Below are 19,773 nucleotides of genomic sequence, written 5' to 3'. Positions count from 1 at the left end.
GAGATGGGTCAGCAAGTAAGGGTGTTTTCTCCCAAGCCTGAAGACCTGAGCTAGATCCCACCAGCCCACATGTTAAGGGAGAGAACTGACCCCTGCAAGTTGGCCTCTGACATGGGCATGCTTGTCGAACTTGTGTTCCTATAAACACAAATTAAGCAGATGAATGAATGAATGGATGAATGAATGGATGAATGAATGAATGAGAAGAATAAGAACAAGGAAACTGAAGAGATGGCTTAATATAGGTTAAGACCACTCATGGCTCTTGCAGAGGACTTGAGTTCAATTCCCAGCATTTATGCAGGACACTTGTGTGGCTCACATCTGCCTGTAACTCAAGGTCTAAGGAAGCTGATGCCCCCTACTGGCTTTTTCAGACACCTGTATTCACTTGACATACAGTCAAACAAACACATAAACATTTTTAATTATAAAAAGAATATTAATAATTTCATCTCAAGTGACAAAGCAGGTCTCAAAGAAGCGATGAAAAACTTCCATCATCAATCAAAGACTGGTAACTTTAAAATATAAATCTTAGTCCAATTTCTCCATCCATAAAATAAGAAAACAATTCCTAATTCATTGCTTTGTCAGACAAGTAGAACAAGATTACTAAGAAAGCACACACAGAGAGTTCTAAGTAAATAACAGAGATAGGGGACAGAAGTTTGGCTAAAGCTCATGTTAAGCACTGTCAGTCCCGATTTCTAACTAAGGACCCCACCACAGAGATCAAAACAAAATAACACTCTGTCACTTGCTCCAGATCACAAAGTCCTCCTGTGCAGTTTCATTCTTAACTGATCTTCCCTTTGAGCACATAAATCTCAACCTCTTCTTCGGATGATCAAACATTTATTCACACATGGGGCAAAGCTCTTTCTTGGGGATGACTTGGAATTCTACTTGAGAACATTTAACCAAAACTACCAGGCCACAGGAACACAAGTAAAGCAGAAAGCAGTAAAAACAAAAACAACAACAACAACAAAAAAACAAATTTCAAGTACTGCCCTCAACCCTCAAGAAATGTGCAACTGAGTAAATGGGGAAAACACATCCACAAAAAAAGCATCTGAGCTTGTTAAACAGTCTGTAAAGCACAGCAAGGACAAAAGAGAGGCATGATGGGTTCCACATACAGACAAACGCCAGAAATGAGTCCTGAAAGCTAAATGGTTCAGTGGTGGTGGTGGGGTGGGGTGGGGTGGGGTGTGGTGGTGGTGGGGTGGGGTGGGGTGTGTGTGTGTGTGTGTGTGTGTGTGTGTGTGTGTGTGTGTGTGTGTGTGTGATGGGGGGAAGGGTGATATTTCAAAGCAAGTAACAATATATTTGGAACTCGTTTATTATATAGCATTCCACCAACTCAGCATAGCATCACCCATAGCTAGGGATCTTTAAACTCCCAATTGTTGAGGTCAAAAGACTGTTTGCTACAGTTTCTATAGGCAGTCCTTGGGGGGGGGAACCTGTGGGATCTTTTGTTTTATTTTTTGTTTTTGTTTTTTTTTTTTTTGTTTTTGTTTTTTTGTTTTTTTGTTTTTTTTCCCAGACAGGGTTTCCCTGTTTTGTTTTGGAACCTGTCCTGGAAGTAGCTTTGTAGACAAGGCTGGCCTTGAATTCACAGAGATCCACCTGTCTCTGCCTCCCGAGTGCTGGGATTAAAAGTGTGTGCCACTAACGCCCAGCTACCTGTGGGATCTTATCAGTTCTATTTGCATCATGACCTATACTGCTTCCACTACAAAGCAGATGTGGCCTTAATTATCCATGTCCACACAAAGAACCTGTGAAAAATTCAAAATGACATGGAAAGTACTGTGAAACATACTATTAAGTGCTAGCTCCAATAATAGTGTGGCCCTCTGAAAGTCACCATCACTGATGACATAACTGGTGCTATATTCAATAATACGAACCTTAATAGGGACTTCAAAATCTATTAACAATTTATCAAGAAAGCTGGCCTTAAAGAGAAGCTAGGTGTTTGTCCTTTTGAAATAGCAACCTACATGACAATTTCATGTTTCTCTTCGATGGGTTGCTCTATCAGCCATGTTGGAAGACATAAATCTACCCAAATTGTTCTAACTTAATTCACCAAGGGCTTTTAAAACTGTTTTGTCTGTTTGGCACAACTTTAGTGAGCACCAGGATTACTGAATTCTGATTTGCAGGCTCCAAGCTCAGAATTCTACATGTTGGGATGGGTTGTTCTAGAAACTATCCTTTCTGAGAGTCCCACCAGTTCTGCCAGTATCTCTTCCTCCTGCCAATCTGAGCTTTACTGAGTGCAACACATCTAGTCTTCTAAGACCAGATCTCCCAGTCATGTAACAAGGGCTTCATAATACCTATTTTGAATGAATTAAACATACAGAACATATTTCAATCTTCAGTGGCCAGTAAGATTCCTCTTCAAATACTAAATGGAAATTTTAACTCCCCTCAGTGTTATCTGAAAGCTTAGGAAACATAAGGCTATTATAAAATGTACCCTTTAAATAGTCACTGAAAACCACCCTTGTTACTTCTAACAATGCCACTTAAAATGTAAAGCTCAAATGACTGGAAACTAATTAAAAAGTCCAACAGATGGAAACAAGATTTTTTTTTCCTCTGTAACACCATACTGTAGGAACAACAGTTGATTTCCTTATATCTTCTGACATTAGTCACAACGTACTGCTATTTAAACATAATTCTCAGATCCAGCTGGTTAGAGTCACCAGCCAATGAAATGCTGAAGCAGACCTATGAGAAATGAATTGTTAAGATAGATAATCCACTTGAGAGGTCAGAAGGCTGATAAGGCCCATGGTAGGAACAAAATATAACTTAACTGTAAAGTGAGTCACAGACTGTTTCCTGCTGTAGAAACACATTTCCCAAGAATGGGAGCACATGTGTGGGGGAGGGGGCTTGGGAGTAGGAGAGATGTCCACTAACAAATTTTAACAAATTGGTCCTCTTTCCTACTGTCACAACTCTGAACATTTATGTACAGGTGCCCTAAGTTCTTTGGTTCCTTCCAATTTTGTCTTATGTAAACTACATTTAGGAATATTTTTTAAAGTGGTCATAGATTTTTTTTTTTTTTTTTTTTAAAAACAGGTTCCTCTCTCTCAACACAGTACCAGAATTAGTGCTATCAGATGACAATTCTAATGGCATTTGGACTGAGATCTGTTCTAATGATCATGAACAAGTATATCAATCTCATAACCAAAGTGCAAATTGCTAGGAGACTGCAAACAAGTCCAAAGTAGGGGGGGAAATCCAATGTGACAGCTCTAAGTCACTTTTGGTCAACATCCTGATGCAGAATGGATCCACTTTTCTGAGTTCCCTTCTGCATATGGCTTCTGAGGCTATCTAGATCCGAACACATCCACTGGGACACTTGAAGGACCTTTGTGAACTCACACACTTTTCAAGATACAAAGTGAAAATATTAACCAAAACCCTATTTTTGTGAAGAGCATATTAAGCAATCCATATTAACTGCAAGCCATAGTACCTTTCCCAAATGAAGATGTTCATTTTAAATAGTTTTCCTTTTCTTTGAAAAACAGACAATAACAGCTGTGGATTAGTCTAATACAAGCAGCTAAAAAAATCACCAGATATTGTTTTATTCTGCACAACTTAAATAAGGAAAGGCTGGCTATTCTTTATTTAATATGGTATTTGCCAATTATCAGGATGTTTTTGTCTCATCTCAGAAGCTATTACACGCAAAAATATTGGTACCAGGAGGAAAGGAAAAAGGACAATGCAATAAACCATATCTGTTGAGGTTCTGGAAATGTGTTTTGCAATTGAAATGGCTCTTCCCCTTGAACATCTAATAAACAGCAGTTGTATCCCAACCATGGAGTAGACAATGACTATTAACCCATGTATTGTCTTGGAATCTGTCTTGGAAAAGAATTTATCTCTGATGTGTGATACATCATCAAATTAAATATTTTAAAGAACTTTTAAAGGTATTTACTTTGTTGGAAGGGTCCCTTTGTGTTTCCTCAAAGAGTAGATATAGATTTGATGGAAACTCTCCCCCTGGCCCCATAACCAAAAAGTAACCAGTCTTAGAACCATAAAAAGGCAATTTGCAATAGAAGAATATGAGAAATACACACCTACTTTTTTTTCCTCCATAAATGTGTTCTTCTGGTTATTTATCAAATTGCCAACATCCAATATAAACCATCTGGGAGAGTGTTTGGCATAGCAGTCTCCTCTAGAGTTACATCTAAAAATAGCATTAACCACAGTAGACTCAAAGTGAACACTTCAGAAACCAGTGAAGAACAATGTTCTAATACAGAAAAGGTATCTAGAAATGCAGAAGCTGAGTTCTGAGAAATACCTTCATGTTCTAGTGCCTTGATCTCACTGCTTCAGGGCAAAAAAACTCATCACCCTTTTAAGGATGTTGTAAGCATAATGAAATGTTTGGTTGATTAGTTCTCTGAGATGGCTATTCAACTATATCAAAAGTTACAAAATATGATTTCTTTAGACTATTACTCCTACTTATTTCAAATAAAGATGGCAACCTATTCCACGTTTCTACTGTTCATGAAGATGTCCTAACCCATACCCATTTGTTTCATCAATCCTCTATTGAAATAATCCTCTCCTTCACTCTTCCATTGGCTACATTTCTTCTAGTCCATTTATTATAATTCTTATCCTATAACTTCTCTTTGCTTGTTGTCTTAAACTCAAATCAGCCCAAGTCCCGTTCCCCTTCATGCTGACCGAACTAATTATCTGAAGATTCTGCCACCTGATCACATCTGTCCTAGGTAAGACTATAGGACTTTCCTTCATTCTCTTTATTGCTCAGTTTGCTCATTCTTCTGGAGGATGCAACCCAGCAGCCTCTAAAATACAGGACAGGAATTCCTATGGAATTCCTATGGCTCATCAAATTACTCCCCAGGCCTAGACTGCTCACAAAGCAGAGCTAATTACAAAGAATTAAACTTGGTGTAAAGTAGAAAGATATATTCACATTAATCATCCTCCACCACTACCACGCTTTCTCGTTTTTATTCAGCCTACGACCAACCCACAGGGATCATACTGCCCACATTCAGGGTGGGCCCTTCTTCCTCAGTTCAATACCTCACAGATACATCTCCTAAATCCTGTCACATCAACAAACAAGATTAACCACCACAAGAACCAAAGGACTACAGGCAATTGAAGAAAGCTGGGTGTGGGAGAAGTGGCCCTTCTCAGGGAAGAGCACACTAACTGCTTAACCAGTGCCAGTCAGCCCTGAAAACACTCATACAAATAACATATGAACTGAAAACATTATATTTAGAAATATATATGTACATATATACACATATATTCATGCAATAATAATTAGTGGGAAAAGAGACCATTAATTTGAAAGAGAGCAGGGCAGGGTATATTGGAGGGCTTGGAGAGAAGGAAAAGAAGGGAGAGATGGTGTGGTTATATTAATCTTCAAAAAGAGAAAGAGAAAGACAGACTAACCACTATACCCTCCCAATGTTATTACACTGAATCTTGATTACACTGTCCCCAGAGCTTCATCTGCTACACTATGGAACCTCAGTTCAAATGTATCTACTTAGAACTGCAACACTAAACTCAGTGACTAGAGAGACAAACTATTTTCTTCTCAAATGTGTAGTCCAAAATATGTATGCTTAACAACCAGGTTTTCCAAGCCCAGCATGTACTCATTAGGCTAGAGCTCAGTATGCTCTGAGTTGTCCCAGGGTTAGCTTTTAGGACATGTAAAGACAGGTCCTGTCCTTCCATGTGAGGGAATGACAGGTCCCGGGCTATTACCCAGGGTCTGTGATAGCCTACACAATGTAGCTCTCCCCTTATTCACTATATTTCTAACCTCATCCACAAAAGACTGGACCTTTCCAGCCTGAGTGCTCACTAAGTACAAGCACAATCTGCTCTTCCTCCATGTCATCAAGTCAGTTCCCATGGAGTTTCTGCATAGCTTCCTTTGAAGATCTGCATATCACCTGTTCCCCCAGGACACCCAAATCTCTGCTTCAGTGTCAAGGCCCTCAGAGGCCTTTTCTGCTGTCTAACCCAAAAGAGCCCCTAGGCATGCACCATTTTGTCCTCTGGAGTTATTTTCATAAAGCATTTTTTCCTCTCTAAAGTATCTTCATTAGTTGTCAGTCTTTCCTCATTGTAATCCAAGTGCCAAGAGGCCTTCTGTTTGGTTCATGGCTAAATCTCCAGCATCAGGAACAAATGCTGGGGCAAATAAGACACCTGGATTAAAGAATGAATTTCCCCAGATCCAGCCCAATTTTCACTTCTAATTCTGATGTGTGACTAAAATTAACTATTCTAGGAATAAAATACTAAAAGGCTCAAATATTAATCATAGGCATATACATGATGTCAACTACAAACTTCAAGCTTGAAACCCATGCAATCAAATTCCTCAAATTCATTATTTTGTGTTGGGCTGCAATCATTGATATCTTGGGGCTCAACAGCTATCTTGTGGATGCATAAGATACCCGAATCTCTTGCTGAATATGCCTGAAAGCTTTCTGGAATCTTTTCCCTATTCAACTTGGCCTTCTTCCTCAATGCTCCCCCCCCCCACAAGCCATTCATTCCTATATCTATTCTCACAGTCAAAAATACCAATATTTTAGTAGTGATACAGACTATCTCCACTTCAATTTTTGTCCAAGTCCACCATCTCTTAAAAAGGCTGTGTGTCATATATATTTAAAGAACAAGTCTATTGCCTCCTGCTCCCTCTATTGCTGAAAATGGCTTCAGCTGTCCCACTCAAATTCTCAACCCCCTGTCAATCATTCACTGCTGTTTCACTTCTCATTTTAAATAAGGCATTTAGTTCTGTTCTTTAAAAATATTTCTTGCATCAACCACTGTCTCTCATTTTTACTCTTGCTATACTACAAAGCTCATCACACAGAAAAGGATATTCATAAACTTTCCAGTTTTTAATTATGTCTACTTGATAGACCCTATACACATCTTGTAATCATTCTGGCAACAACTAATACTCTTGTGGAGGTGCAAGAAACACATCACTTAGTGAAGCTGTACTCATCAATAATTAACACATGAGGAAAGCACGAACACACTGAGCTACTGGCCTTCTAAGTTCTAACTCATAGACTCTACATCCACAGAGAACATTTCCTCCAAGAAATAATTATGCATTAAGACAGCCTCATCTAAATTATTTCACAATACAAGCACCTCGTATAGTATACAACTCTTTATTTTAAGGCAGGGCCTCACTCTGTAACCCAGGCTGCCTGAAACACATAGTGATCCTTCTGCCTCAGCCTCATGACTGCTGGGAATATAGATGTGTACTACCGTGCCTGGCTTATAACAAACTATTGCAAGTAATTTTGTATGAAGCTCTACTCAATTAGTAAAATAATTAATTGGAATCCATTCTATTTATCTTAGAGATGAAAGTTCTCAGAATTGTTTTCCTTCACACAGTTTTCTCTCCTCTGCTCATGATACCCCAGGAGACCTCAAATGTATAATCTAAAAGAAAACTTCAATATAATTGTATTGGGTAGTTTTGTGGGTCAACTTGGCACAAGCTAGAGTCATCAGAGAGGAAGGAAAAGCAATTGAGGAAATGTCTCTTGAGATCCAGCTATAAGGCATTTTCTCATTTAGTGATCAGTGGGGGATAGTGCAGCCCACTGTGGATGGCTGCTGGTCCAGGGTTCTATAAGAAGATGGCCTGGGCAAGCCAAGCCCTGATGAGCAAGCCAGTAAGCAGCACACCCCCACCCCTCTATGGCCTCTGTATCAGCTCCAGCCTCTAAGATCCTATCCTGTTTAAGTTCCTGCTCTGACTTCCTTCAGTGATGAACAGCAATGCTGAAGTGTAAGCCAAGTAAACCCCTACCTCCCCAAATTGTCTTTGGTCATGGTGTTTCATCAAAGCAATAGAAATCCTAAATAAGACAATAAGAAATCCTAAATAAGAAATCCTAAATAAGCAAAGCAGATAATTACCAAGTGTTTATTTATTATATAAATATTCTACATCTGGGACAGTCCATGATGGTAAGATCAGAAGGTTTTTTGCCTTATCTATTTGCTACTATTTTTTTCTCTTTCACAAGTATCATTCACAAAACCACAAAATCAATTTTATATATACAAGGCAGAGAAGATAAAGTCTTTCTATGTCTTCTTGACTGGCCTAGAGCTCCATATCGAACTCAAGATGGCCTTGAACTCAGAGGGACTGTGTTCCTTCCTAGATGCTGTTAGAGAAAAGTGTTCACTTACTTCCTCCTATTACTATGGGCTATAGTCCTTGCTTGATGCCCCTTCTCCACATTAAAAGCCAGCTATAAGGCATCTTCAAATTTCTCTGACTCTCCTCACTCTGTCTCATTTTTAAGAACCCTATCATGGGGCTGGATTCAGCAGTTAAGAGCACTTGCTATTTTTCCTGAGGACCCAGGTTCAATTTCCCAGCCCCACATGGGAGCTCATAACCATCTACAATATCACTTCCAGAGGATTCATTGATCTCTTCTTACCTCAGCAAGCACCAGGCATGTAGGCATGTACTTACTGCACACACATGCAAGCAAAAACTCATACACATAAAAATTAAATAAATGTTTTATAAAGGAGCCGTTGTGAAACTGGGTGTGGTGGCACACACCTTTAATCCCAGCACTGAGTTTCCTCTGTGAGTTCAGGCCAGCTAGGTCTACAAAGCTAATTCCATGCTAGCCAAGGCTACACAAAGAAACAAAGAAATCCATTCTTTAAAAAAAAAAAAAAAAAGACTACAATGGGTAATGGGTCATCCAAATAATCTCCCATCTCAAGATCCACAATTCCATCAGTTATGAGAAATCGCTCTTACTGAATAAATAGAATCACAGTTTGTGGATTAAGATAAAGATTGCTGTTGTGGGTGCCTTTTAAGTACTGATATATGCAATCAGTAACTTACAACTGTAGTAAAAGTGACTTCTGCTGCCGCTGTCCCAGTCTTATGGCACAGGGTAACAGACGCCACTACGACGAACAAATATATGATGAAGAGGTAGAAAAGATAGAAAAATGGAGTTGTGTGTGCCAGAACTGTAGAGATGAAGGCAGTGACAGGTGAGAGGGAGGGGTGAGGTCAACATGCTGTCATTGCCCAGCAGGGTTGATGAGATGGTTTACAACAGTCTGGAGGCCATGCTACAGTCTATGGTCCATCGCTGCCTCAAGGTACAATGAACACGCCTGAGATCCATGTGGTTGTAGGAAGTAAGCACTGACTGATGAGTTGAAGATAACCTCTGCTATCTCCCAGGGTGGGGAGGTGTTCATAGGAATGGCATGACCTGAGGTCATGATGAGGCTGAAGGTCTGTGCAGTTGCTAAGGGATATGAGTGGGTTAATAGGACTGATACGGCCAGAGGCCTCATTGATGTCCATGGTCCGTGTTACCACCAAAGGCCATGCAGATGTCTATGGTTTAGGCTGCTGCCTGAACCCATGTTGATATCCATGCACCATGCTGAGCTGGCCCAGCCCCTGGCACAACAATGTAGGAGGCCCAGACTGACCAACTCAGCTACCACCCAAGTCCAGATCCAAGGCTTTTGAGTTGGCCCACCCCAACATGGACTGCACCTATAAGCTGCTTGCACGAAGAAAGGGGACCAGTTCTGTGAAACCACAGATATAGGATCTACATGACTCTGGGCAACAGGAGGATATCCAAAGTGAGTCTTGTCAAGGGCCCAGTATTGAAGGTGTAGCAGAAGCCAGAGGCCTTGAACCAGGCCAATGACTCATTGCAATGAACATTTCCAAGTAAAACTGTTTGGGCAAAAAGGTGTATGCCATGACACACTGAAGCTTCCAGTGCCACTACAATCAGTGAATGTGTGATGGAGAGGTGGGAAAGACGAAGGAGTGGAGTGGTACATACAATGAGGAACTGGAGACTCGGAAGCTCTGATGGGAATGAGAGAAGGCTGTGGCTGATAGAAAAGCAGGACGGTGCCCAGTGGGGTCAGTGAGACGATTTGTTTTTCCTTTTAGGAGGAAGGTTACAAGGGTGGAGTGGACACATAAGGACTGGGAAATGAGGGTGATAGGGGTGTATAATGTGAAATTCCCAAAGAATCCATAAAAAAAATTAAGTTAAAAAAATAATAAAAACTGCTATTTCCTAGATGAAAATCTGGGAATAAATCCTTGTAAACTTGATATAAGCAAAGAATCATTCTTGAATAAGCTAGCAAACACATAAATAATAAGTAATAAAATAAATATTATCAAAACTAAAAATGTTTTTGTACCTCTAGTGTGCCATCAAGAAAGTAGAGTACCATGGCTAGGGAAATGGTTTAGTAGTAAAAAGTACTTGTTCTTGCCAAGGATGCGGTTTCCATTCCCAGCACTAACATGGCAACTCACAACTGCCCATAATCGCAGTACCTGAGGATCCAAACCCAACACCCTCTTCTAGTTTACAAAGGCTTAAGGCAATGAACACAGGTGGCACACATACACACATACAGGTAAGAAAACCACTCATACACACACGAATAAAATCTTTTTAAAAAGCAAAATGGCAATGAACAGAACAGTAAATTTTGTATATCACAAACCTGACAAAGAATTTGTTTTAAAAACATACAAATAATCTATTTGCAACTCACTGACACAAATTACCCAATTTTCAGATGGCAAAGGGTATCAGCAGATTATTTCCCATACACATGCAATCCCTCAGCTAACACATACTCACTGCCTCCCACTGTTCCAACATCTGTCCTTTTTCCTAAACAAATTGTGGAGACTTCTGAAACAACTAAAGGGCCCTTGTTTCTCAAGGTGACTCAAATCCTGTTACAGAGGGCTCTCCTAGTCTCCGAAACACTATAGCACAAGGCCCTGGAGCTTCTCACAATTCTGGCTGCCTCCTCACCCACAAGGAAAAAAAAAATCTACCCAGAATCCACCTTATTCAGCCTGGATTTGCCTATTTAGTCATTTCACCTTACAATGCCCTTATTTTAGGGAAATGATCTGTCTGCTTTAGCCAGAGCCCTAAGACAAGTAATATTTTGGCCACAGTCCCACAGTGTCACACAGTTTAACACAGGGTACCTCAAAAGGCAGCTGAAGACCTCCATCCTATTTTTACAGAGATGCTCTCTGGGTCAAAGTAAAAGAAAGCATAGCACCACTGCAGGCCAATGTTTCATATGTGCATCCTATCATACCAACTAGAAGACTTCAAATAGTAAAATATTATTTGTTCTGGGTTCAGTTCCATGCACATATTAGTCATTTAGAACTTACTAAATCAAGCTGTATGTAGATGTACAAAACTTTCTTTTCTAATTTCTACCACATGAGATTTCAAGTTGATTAAAGTAAGTAAACAACCACTGATAAGCACAAAATCCAAATAAAACCACATTATTTACTCACATATAACGGAGCTTGCTGTGGACTAAGTTTCATGACCCAGGACACTGAAACAAAAAAGGAGAAATAGATGAGAATAAATTCAAAGTTGTCAACAAAATTACATATTTAAAAAATAACAATTAAAAGTTACACATGTCACCCATGGCACTGTGAGTACAACCCCAAGACTCAGTGATATACACTCAGCTTTCATTAGAGATTTAAGAAGAGGGAAGTCCAAAGATACTTATATTCTAGTCTTTTCAGAAGGGGGTGAATTTTCAGAATGAAAAATAAAGATCAACAGCTTCACAGTAACATCACAGTTGAACTTTCACATGGCAGCCTAAGCCCATGAAATACTGCTTGACAGTGGCTGTCCCCCCAAATCCCACTAGGACATTTGGAATGAAAAGAGGTTAACTGAAGACCACTAAGGCTCCCTTTCTTGCTGCCTTTTCCTCAGAAAAGGGAGGTTACAGTTTGCCTTTAATAGCTAAAACTAATGACCAAATTTCCAGGTCATTTCTGTACCTGAATGTTCACCATATTAAAAAGAAATTAAAGAACTTTACAGGCTTTCTAGGATTGTATTTTTTGAAATTAAATAGCATACTCAGACAACACCAACAGACACACTAAGTTAGAAGGGCACACCCTAGACAGAGAATGACGAGTAACTAACGAATGCCTATAACACAAGAAATAGTGTTCCCCAGGGAAGAGCACACGAAATGGTCAGTCCTGAAAACATATAAACATACCCAAACAAGTGATTATCACATGAACTGGGCAAGTTTTAGTTATAGATTTAGGAATACACAAACAATAATGATTAAAGAAAAAGAGGGCATGAATTTGAAAGAGAGCAAGAGGGGTACACAGGAAGTGCTGGACGAAGAAAGGGGAAGGGGAGGGGAGAAGTGACATAATTTTATTATAACTTCAAAAATATGTAAAAAGAATAGCATACTCTTAAAATTAAAAGTTTGAAAACAGAAGTAAGTTTGGCTTGGTAAATTGACCAGGACATCAGAGCAGCAGGTCATCCACCAAATACTCTAAACTTGAATAGAAACCAATCTGACCTCACTACAGTAAGAGAAGACCAAAGTGACTTCATTAAAATTTCATCAGAATCTATTTTTTTAATTCATAACAGATAAATTAAGACACCTACTAACCAGCAATATCACTAGTTCAGAAACCTTCACACAGTGAAAAGCAGTAGGTAAACTGCCACCATGAATTCTAACAGATTTCAGAGCCCAACAATAAAACTGGAGTCCAAACAGCATAAAATTAGAGGTTACTAGTAAAATGTTCAGAACAAAAGACATTTTTGTGATCATGAATAATCTAAACATACCTCTCAAAAGAAATTCTTAGAGACCTACCACAGATCAAGCTGCATGCATACGTGCATGAGAGACAGAGAGATCAGGACTCTCTCTCTCTCTCTCTCTCTCTCTCTCTCTGTGTGTGTGTGTGTGTGTGTGTGTGTGTGTGTGTGTGTGTGTGTGTGTGCGAGCGCGTGCGCGCGCACACATGCTCCTGTGTGAGAAAGACCAGAACTTACTCCAAAAGCAACCAACATAGAGTGGTGGTGTTGAGTTCTATTATTAGATTCCCAGAACTAACTCCTCCCCAATCAGCTCCATGCCACAGATAGGCTCCCCATGTTTAATGAAGCACCTGGATGGCCTTCCTCACCCATTCTCTAGTCACCTCGCCACAGTGTTACTGTTACCAGGACTTGGAGTACTCTTTCCTCCATGCCTGTATTCATTTAATGACTTTGTACTTAGAGGTACTGAAATCACTGAAAACTAGGTCAGAAGTGTATCGGCTCTTTTTACTATACAAGTTAAGTACATTTCAAGCCATCATATTCAAATAGTAAACATGGATTAAAAAGAAAGGTTAGGGGCTGGAGAAATGGCTCAGTGATTAAGAATACTTGCCAGAGGGCCAGAGTTCATTTCTCAATACCCATATCCACTGCTTACAAGTATCTGTTAACTCCAGCTCCAGAGGACCCAATGCCCTCTTGTGACATCTCTGAGCAACTGCACCCAAGTACACATAAATCCACACAGACAATGCTAAAAAGTAAATAAATAATAAAAATAATCTTTTAAAAGAAAAATACTGAAGGGCTTTTCCAATGTATTAAATATCCACTTAATTTTAAATTGCTAGCCTTTTAATTGGTGTTCCAGATCCTGTTTAGACTTGCCTGGGACACAGAATTGGAAGAACGTATAAGTCAATGTGCCTTGACTAACTTATGAAGTAGTTCTGCCATTACACACAGTAAAAAATGTCAGTTACACTCACAAAGAAATTAATACTTCTGCAATCCATAAGGATTGGCAGCATCTGTAATTTAAAAGGAAAAAAAAAAAAAAGGCTGTGTGACTCACCAGTCATCTTATGCTTCATGATTTGCTAAGAAATAGGTTAAAATGCTGGCTTCGACATCAACTTCTCTATGTGGCTCCCTTATACTGGATGAAAATAACATAATGTAAGAGCAGGCTGATTTGTAGAATAGTGTAGAATTATACACTCATCTAGACACACCACAAAACCAGTCCTGGACATACTGTTCCAACATAGGATTAAAGAGGGATGACAAGGTGCCTGCCCTCCCACACCTTCCAACAAGTCTGCTGCTCTATTGGTGACACAGAGCAGCAGAAAGAATCCATGTGTCAAGAAGAATCAAAGTAATGACCAGAAAGCTCCAGGAAGGAGCTTGTAGACAGGTTTCTTAAATACTGACACACAAGAAGAGCAAAACTAACTTTCACAGCACTTTATTTTTGACGTTTCATTTCTTCTCCACAGAGGATACTATTTTCCCCATTTCAATGATCTAAAGAATAAATTCTTTAACACCAAGGGCAAAAGGAAACAGCCCAACTCTGTCCGATACCAACACACAGATTTTTCTTCCCACATCACCAACTGAAAGACTTTGTTAACAAGATTTGCTAAACACTTCCACAAAGGAAATTTAATGAAATGTGTTATTAGCACCTCATAATTTCATTGAGCAATGTTAAGAAAGAAACCTTTACAATGCCTTCCTTAGCCAATACTCTACAACAAACCACAGATTCAAATGAGCAGCCTTGCGATAACAGCCAATACACAGAAGTACAAACAGTAAAAGCTGCCTAACATTTGAAAGACTAAGAGGAGGCACCAAAATTCAGTTATGAGGTCTGTTCACCAAATCTACAATTCAATATAAAACTACCTAGAACTGAAATGAGTCATAAATCTGATGGTTGTGAAATTAAGCAGAATGACAGTAATCAAGGCTTTTGCTATTATCACTTTATTTTATAATGTGGAAGGACCAAAAAATGTTTTACTGTTGTATAAAAGTGCCATGCTCACTTTATGTCAAGATAAGACTTGTCAATTTTTTTTCTATGAAATGTTCTATGTGCATATATGCCTGCATGCCAGAAGAGGGCATCAGATTGTGATCCACCATGTGGTTGATAGGAATTGAACTCAGAAACTCTGGAAGAGCAGCCAGTACTCTTAACCACTGAGCCATCTCTCCAAACCTGACTGTCTCAATCATAAACTGTACTTTGATGTAAGCTAACAATCTTTTCTTCATAGGGTACAGTGCAGACACCAAATTAGACTGCTACAGTTAGGTGTGCAGTGTTCACACAAATAAACATTTTGGGTTTTTTTTTTTTTCTTTTTCTTTTTTAATCATTGCCTACAAAAGTGTACATAGAAATTCAGTTGAGACTAGGCATGTTCAGGGTGGTGTGGTCATAGACTGTGTGTAGAAATTTAATCGCTATACAAAACATCATAGAAATTAAGGCTTGAAATTCTATGGTGATAGCTGATCTAAGGGCAAGGGGGACAGGAAACAATGTGCCTGTATAAATGAGTGAGAAAACTTAAAAGCTATAAAAAAAAAAAAAGATTACAACTAAATTATAACTAGTGTCCACAAACACTGTTTAAAGACTAGATTACAAATATTTCAAGTTTGTGGGTCATACATCTATTATAATATAGAAATTAATGGACAGATACAACTGCATTTAAAGAAGCTTTACAAAAAGAAACAACACAATCATCCAACAAGCCAGAGTGTAGCAACCCTTAGTTAAAAGCCAGTAAGACACCTGTCAATAGGTAGAAGTAGCAGTGTGTACCCAATTGAGAGGCTCTGTATGTCTCAAAGATGCTATCAGCTAAAAGGCATGTTACTATAGGAAAGGCAAAGGGAGGTGGTATACAATATTCTCAATAAGAGAAGTCAAACAAAATCCCAAATCCTCCAGAGATTAATTCTTCTGAAGCAAACTGCTTATCTGAATCTCAGTTTCTTTAATTTTAGAAGGCAAGTTAATTCTTGACTATACTATAGGATTTGTGGAAGAATTAAAACACAGAATGTGGTACAGAATCTAAGGGACATTACAGACACAAAGCAAATGCCACTGCTTCATCTTCTTGCAGTTTCTTGGTCTCATAGAAAACCATGAAATACCAAATGAAATATTTCAAGTACTCAGAGATAACTTTCTGACAACATCCTAAAAAGGATTGGTATGTAAATTAAGCTCTAAAATAATACAGAAACCATAGGGGGAAATCTGTAAAAAAAAAAAAAATACAGAGTTGGTAAGTCTACTATTTCTTACTGTCACAAAATGCCTGATAAGAAACTGTAATGAGAAAAGGTTTGTTCTGGGTTAGTTTGTGAGGATATAGTCTATCATAGCAGGTAAGGAATAGTAGGTGCTTCAGATAGCTGCTCATATTGCATTTGCAGTCAGGAGGCAGAAGAGAGATGAATGCTGGTACTCATGTAGCTTCCTGCTCCCCTCATAACCCTTTTTAAAGTCAATCAAGGACCTGAACCCAGGAGATATACTGCCCACACTTACAGTGGGTTTTTCCGTCCTCAGTTCAACATCTCTGGAAACTTATTCCAAGACACACCTAGAGGCGTGTCTCCCCAGATGATTCACATTGACAAAGAAGAATAGACATCACAGTAAATCACAGTAAGCATATGCATGCCTGGAGATTGCAGGGAGTTTCCTTCCTAAACCTTCTTACCTGTAACTATTCAAACAAAATCTGGATATTAATTTTGTAGTTTTTCAATATATCATTAAGCGATCTGCAAATCTGTAAAAAGACAATTTGCTCAATGTATAAAACTGGAAGAAAAATAAAACAAAAACAACTACAATATTTACTAATGGTCTTTACAGACAATTAAAAATGAGAATGTGTATGCCTATACAGATATTAACATAAGTAACTACTCTAACCCTATAATAGAGCATTCCTGAAGTCTGGGAGAGGCATTTCACAGGCTTGACATCATGATTTCACTGTAAATTTTCTAGCACCTATAAACTTAGTGATCTCAGCCCACTGACTAGAGACTATATGTCTAGGTTTAACAAAACTTGTAACTTCAATTGATGTTGTTTTAAAACAAAATACCCTCCACATCTAAATCCTAGCAGGGAAGGAGAGCAATTAAGAACTCATACAAGTATATACAGAGGATTTCTACTGTCAGAATTCTTCTTACAGAATATGCTTCAAAGAAATTTTCCTGGCCAACGACTAAGCTATAGTCAATTCTTAGAACCCATTAAAAATTTATGGTAGAAGTTAGCATAGAAATGGCAATGCATACATGCTCCAAATTCCTGTAAAATAATAAACGTTCAGCTCTTGCTCAAAGAAAACAAAAGAATCCAACGACTCTTTCTTACATTCCTAGGAGCACAGGCTGATGTGCTGGAGGAAAATTGGGAAGGCTAAAACTGGGAATTCTAAATCAGAAGAAAAAGATTAAGAGTATGTGGACTGAATAGGATTTTCCTACTAAAGACACTGGGGGGGGGGGCAGGGGCGCGCACAAATGCTCACATGCTCGCGTGTCTGTCTCAGGAGTGGGAGTGTAACAGGACCCACGAATGTTGTGCTTGCATTAAGTACTGAGTGGACAGCTATATCACAAGAGCAGAAGTTGAATGCTTTGTTAAACACCAGATTCTTGCACTCTAAGAACCACATCTGGCAATGCCTCTCTCTGCTCTGCAATCATGGCCCACACACTCTGGGAAATGATGAAACTGCATGGCATGGATCTGATTTTCTGCTAACTTAGCGGTTAGCCTTGTCTGCCTGTCACTATCACATGGCACAGTACTTATTTATTAACCATCAAGAAGAAGGGGGGAAAGGCACTGATCCAAATGAGCTAGTGTCCCATAAGCCACAGTAGTAGGATATGAAAACAAAGAAGACTCCAAAGTAGAGTAATACTCAACAGAGAAACAAATGAACCCACATAAAACACAAAGATCCCACAAATAGTCACATTTACTTATCTATTTTTTGTCAATGCTGTGTTATAAAACTGGCAGAAACCAGCAGAATAATCACAAATTTAGGGAAAATACACTTATGTATAAATCAAAGTAATAATGAGCATTCCTACCTCAGAATAAAGAAAAATAAAAACTTCAAATAAAGACACCTTTTTTTTAAAATCACTGCTTTGGGTTGAACATGTAGATCAGTCATGAGGCCTTGGGTTCAATTTCCAGTATTGTGAGAAAATAAAAACTTCGTGACTTTTTTTACATTCATTTTAGATTATTTTGAAATTCATATGAGCTATCAGAGCCCCTTTTTTAAAATTATGTTCATACAACTCAATGGCATAAAAAGAGCAAAGAAAAACCTTTCACTTTTCTGAGTCCCTCAAGTTATTTCATGACCAAAACTGAGCTTTAGAAATAAATCATATGTGGCTCATTTTACCAATTTATTAAGGAATATAATAGGAACTTAAATTACAGTACAATGAGGACAGTAACAATGTTACAAGGGTCAGGATGGAGCAATAAACTCTCTAGAAAGGGGACCTCAGGCAGCCATTACTGGAGGCAAGTTTCACCACATAGACATGGAGAGAGCACAGGGCATAAAGAGCAGCACTCTGGAGCCATGAGGACAAAGTGGCTGCTGACCATGACACAGATCAATATAAAGTACGAGCAGAGGACAACAGGAAAGGAGTCTAAAGGAAAACCTCATGTCAATCTGCATGCCTCCAAACCACCTGGCCTTAGAAAGCAAGGAAAGGAAAGAAGGAAACACACCAACTGATATGACACAGTTGTATACCGAAGAAATAATGGCCATGCAAAACATGATGGCACAGGGTTTCTTATTTTTTCAAAGGTTGACTTGCATTTTTGTTATCCACAACTGAATGCCCTAAGACTCAAACAGTAGAGTGGAAGGTGTTTGTAATCACATTGTCTGAATTCAAACCCACACCGACAAAGCCAGGAACAAAGCCAGGTTGTTGTAGATGCAACCAAAAATCCAGGCCAGGTTCCCACCGTGACTTCTCTATAGCAAGCACAGCTGCACAGGCTCTGTGTTCCTCACTAAGATCCTTATTCAGATCCCAATGGTCACAGGCCTTTGTAATTTAAGGGGAGTGGGGGGGGCAGCAACAGAACAGAACAAACTCCACCCCCAGGGTGGAACCACTGCCAACTTGCCTGCCTCTGCTTGTAGACTGAATGCCAGAGCCTTATCACCCTGAGAAAATCTGTCCAGGCTCCACAAACTCTGACTCAACTTTCCTAAAACTCTGTTTTCACTCTGTAACACTTTCATACACTAGAATAAGCAGTCTTTGAAAGGGGATCTTTTGAGGTAGCAATCCCTTTTCTTTAAGTAGTTCTAGGGCATAACACTAAGACTAATATGCCAAGACTCAAGAAATGGAGGCCAAAACACAAACTGCATCCCGTTTAGAGGATGCATGTGAACCACTTAATTTTTTCTAAGAATTTATCCCTATGAAGTAGCTTATGTACAGCTGGTGTAAAACAAATACATTTAATTTAATAGCTGTCATGGTCAAGTGTGTGCATATATGGATGCAGTGTTTAGGCTTGAGGACCTCATGTTATGGGAAAGACTCTACCATATTTTAGCTTCCTATTCATAAAACAGAGATAAATAATAAAGATGTATGAAATGTTTAACATAGTGGTAGGCAATAAGAAAGTAAACAAAGTTCTTGTTTCTAATACCAGGTATGCATAACATGACAACTATTTCATGGCTAATCATATATTATAATCAATTCCAGCATTTTAATATCCATAATTATAAATAGAAGGTAATGCTGAGGAAGTATTGAGTGAATTCTAATAGATATGTACTCTATTAATTATGCTATTTAT

General features: G+C 38.9%; 1 protein-coding gene across 1 annotated transcript in view; it reads right to left on the bottom strand.

The window, feature by feature from the left end:
• Positions 1 to 19,773, bottom strand: part of Akap13 (A-kinase anchoring protein 13) — a 269,583-nt gene that overhangs the window by 189,253 nt on the left and 60,557 nt on the right. The window contains 1 exon segment of the mRNA XM_051206584.1: positions 11,504 to 11,547. Within this exon segment, the coding sequence (XP_051062541.1) occupies positions 11,504 to 11,536 (33 nt within the window). The 5' untranslated portion in view covers positions 11,537 to 11,547.

Source organism: Phodopus roborovskii, unplaced genomic scaffold, assembly GCF_943737965.1.
Source record: "Phodopus roborovskii unplaced genomic scaffold, PHOROB, whole genome shotgun sequence".
Classification (NCBI taxonomy): Eukaryota; Metazoa; Chordata; class Mammalia; order Rodentia; family Cricetidae; genus Phodopus; species Phodopus roborovskii.
The sequence above is the reverse complement of the archived record's forward strand: the minus strand, read 5'-3'. Positions and strand labels throughout refer to the sequence as shown.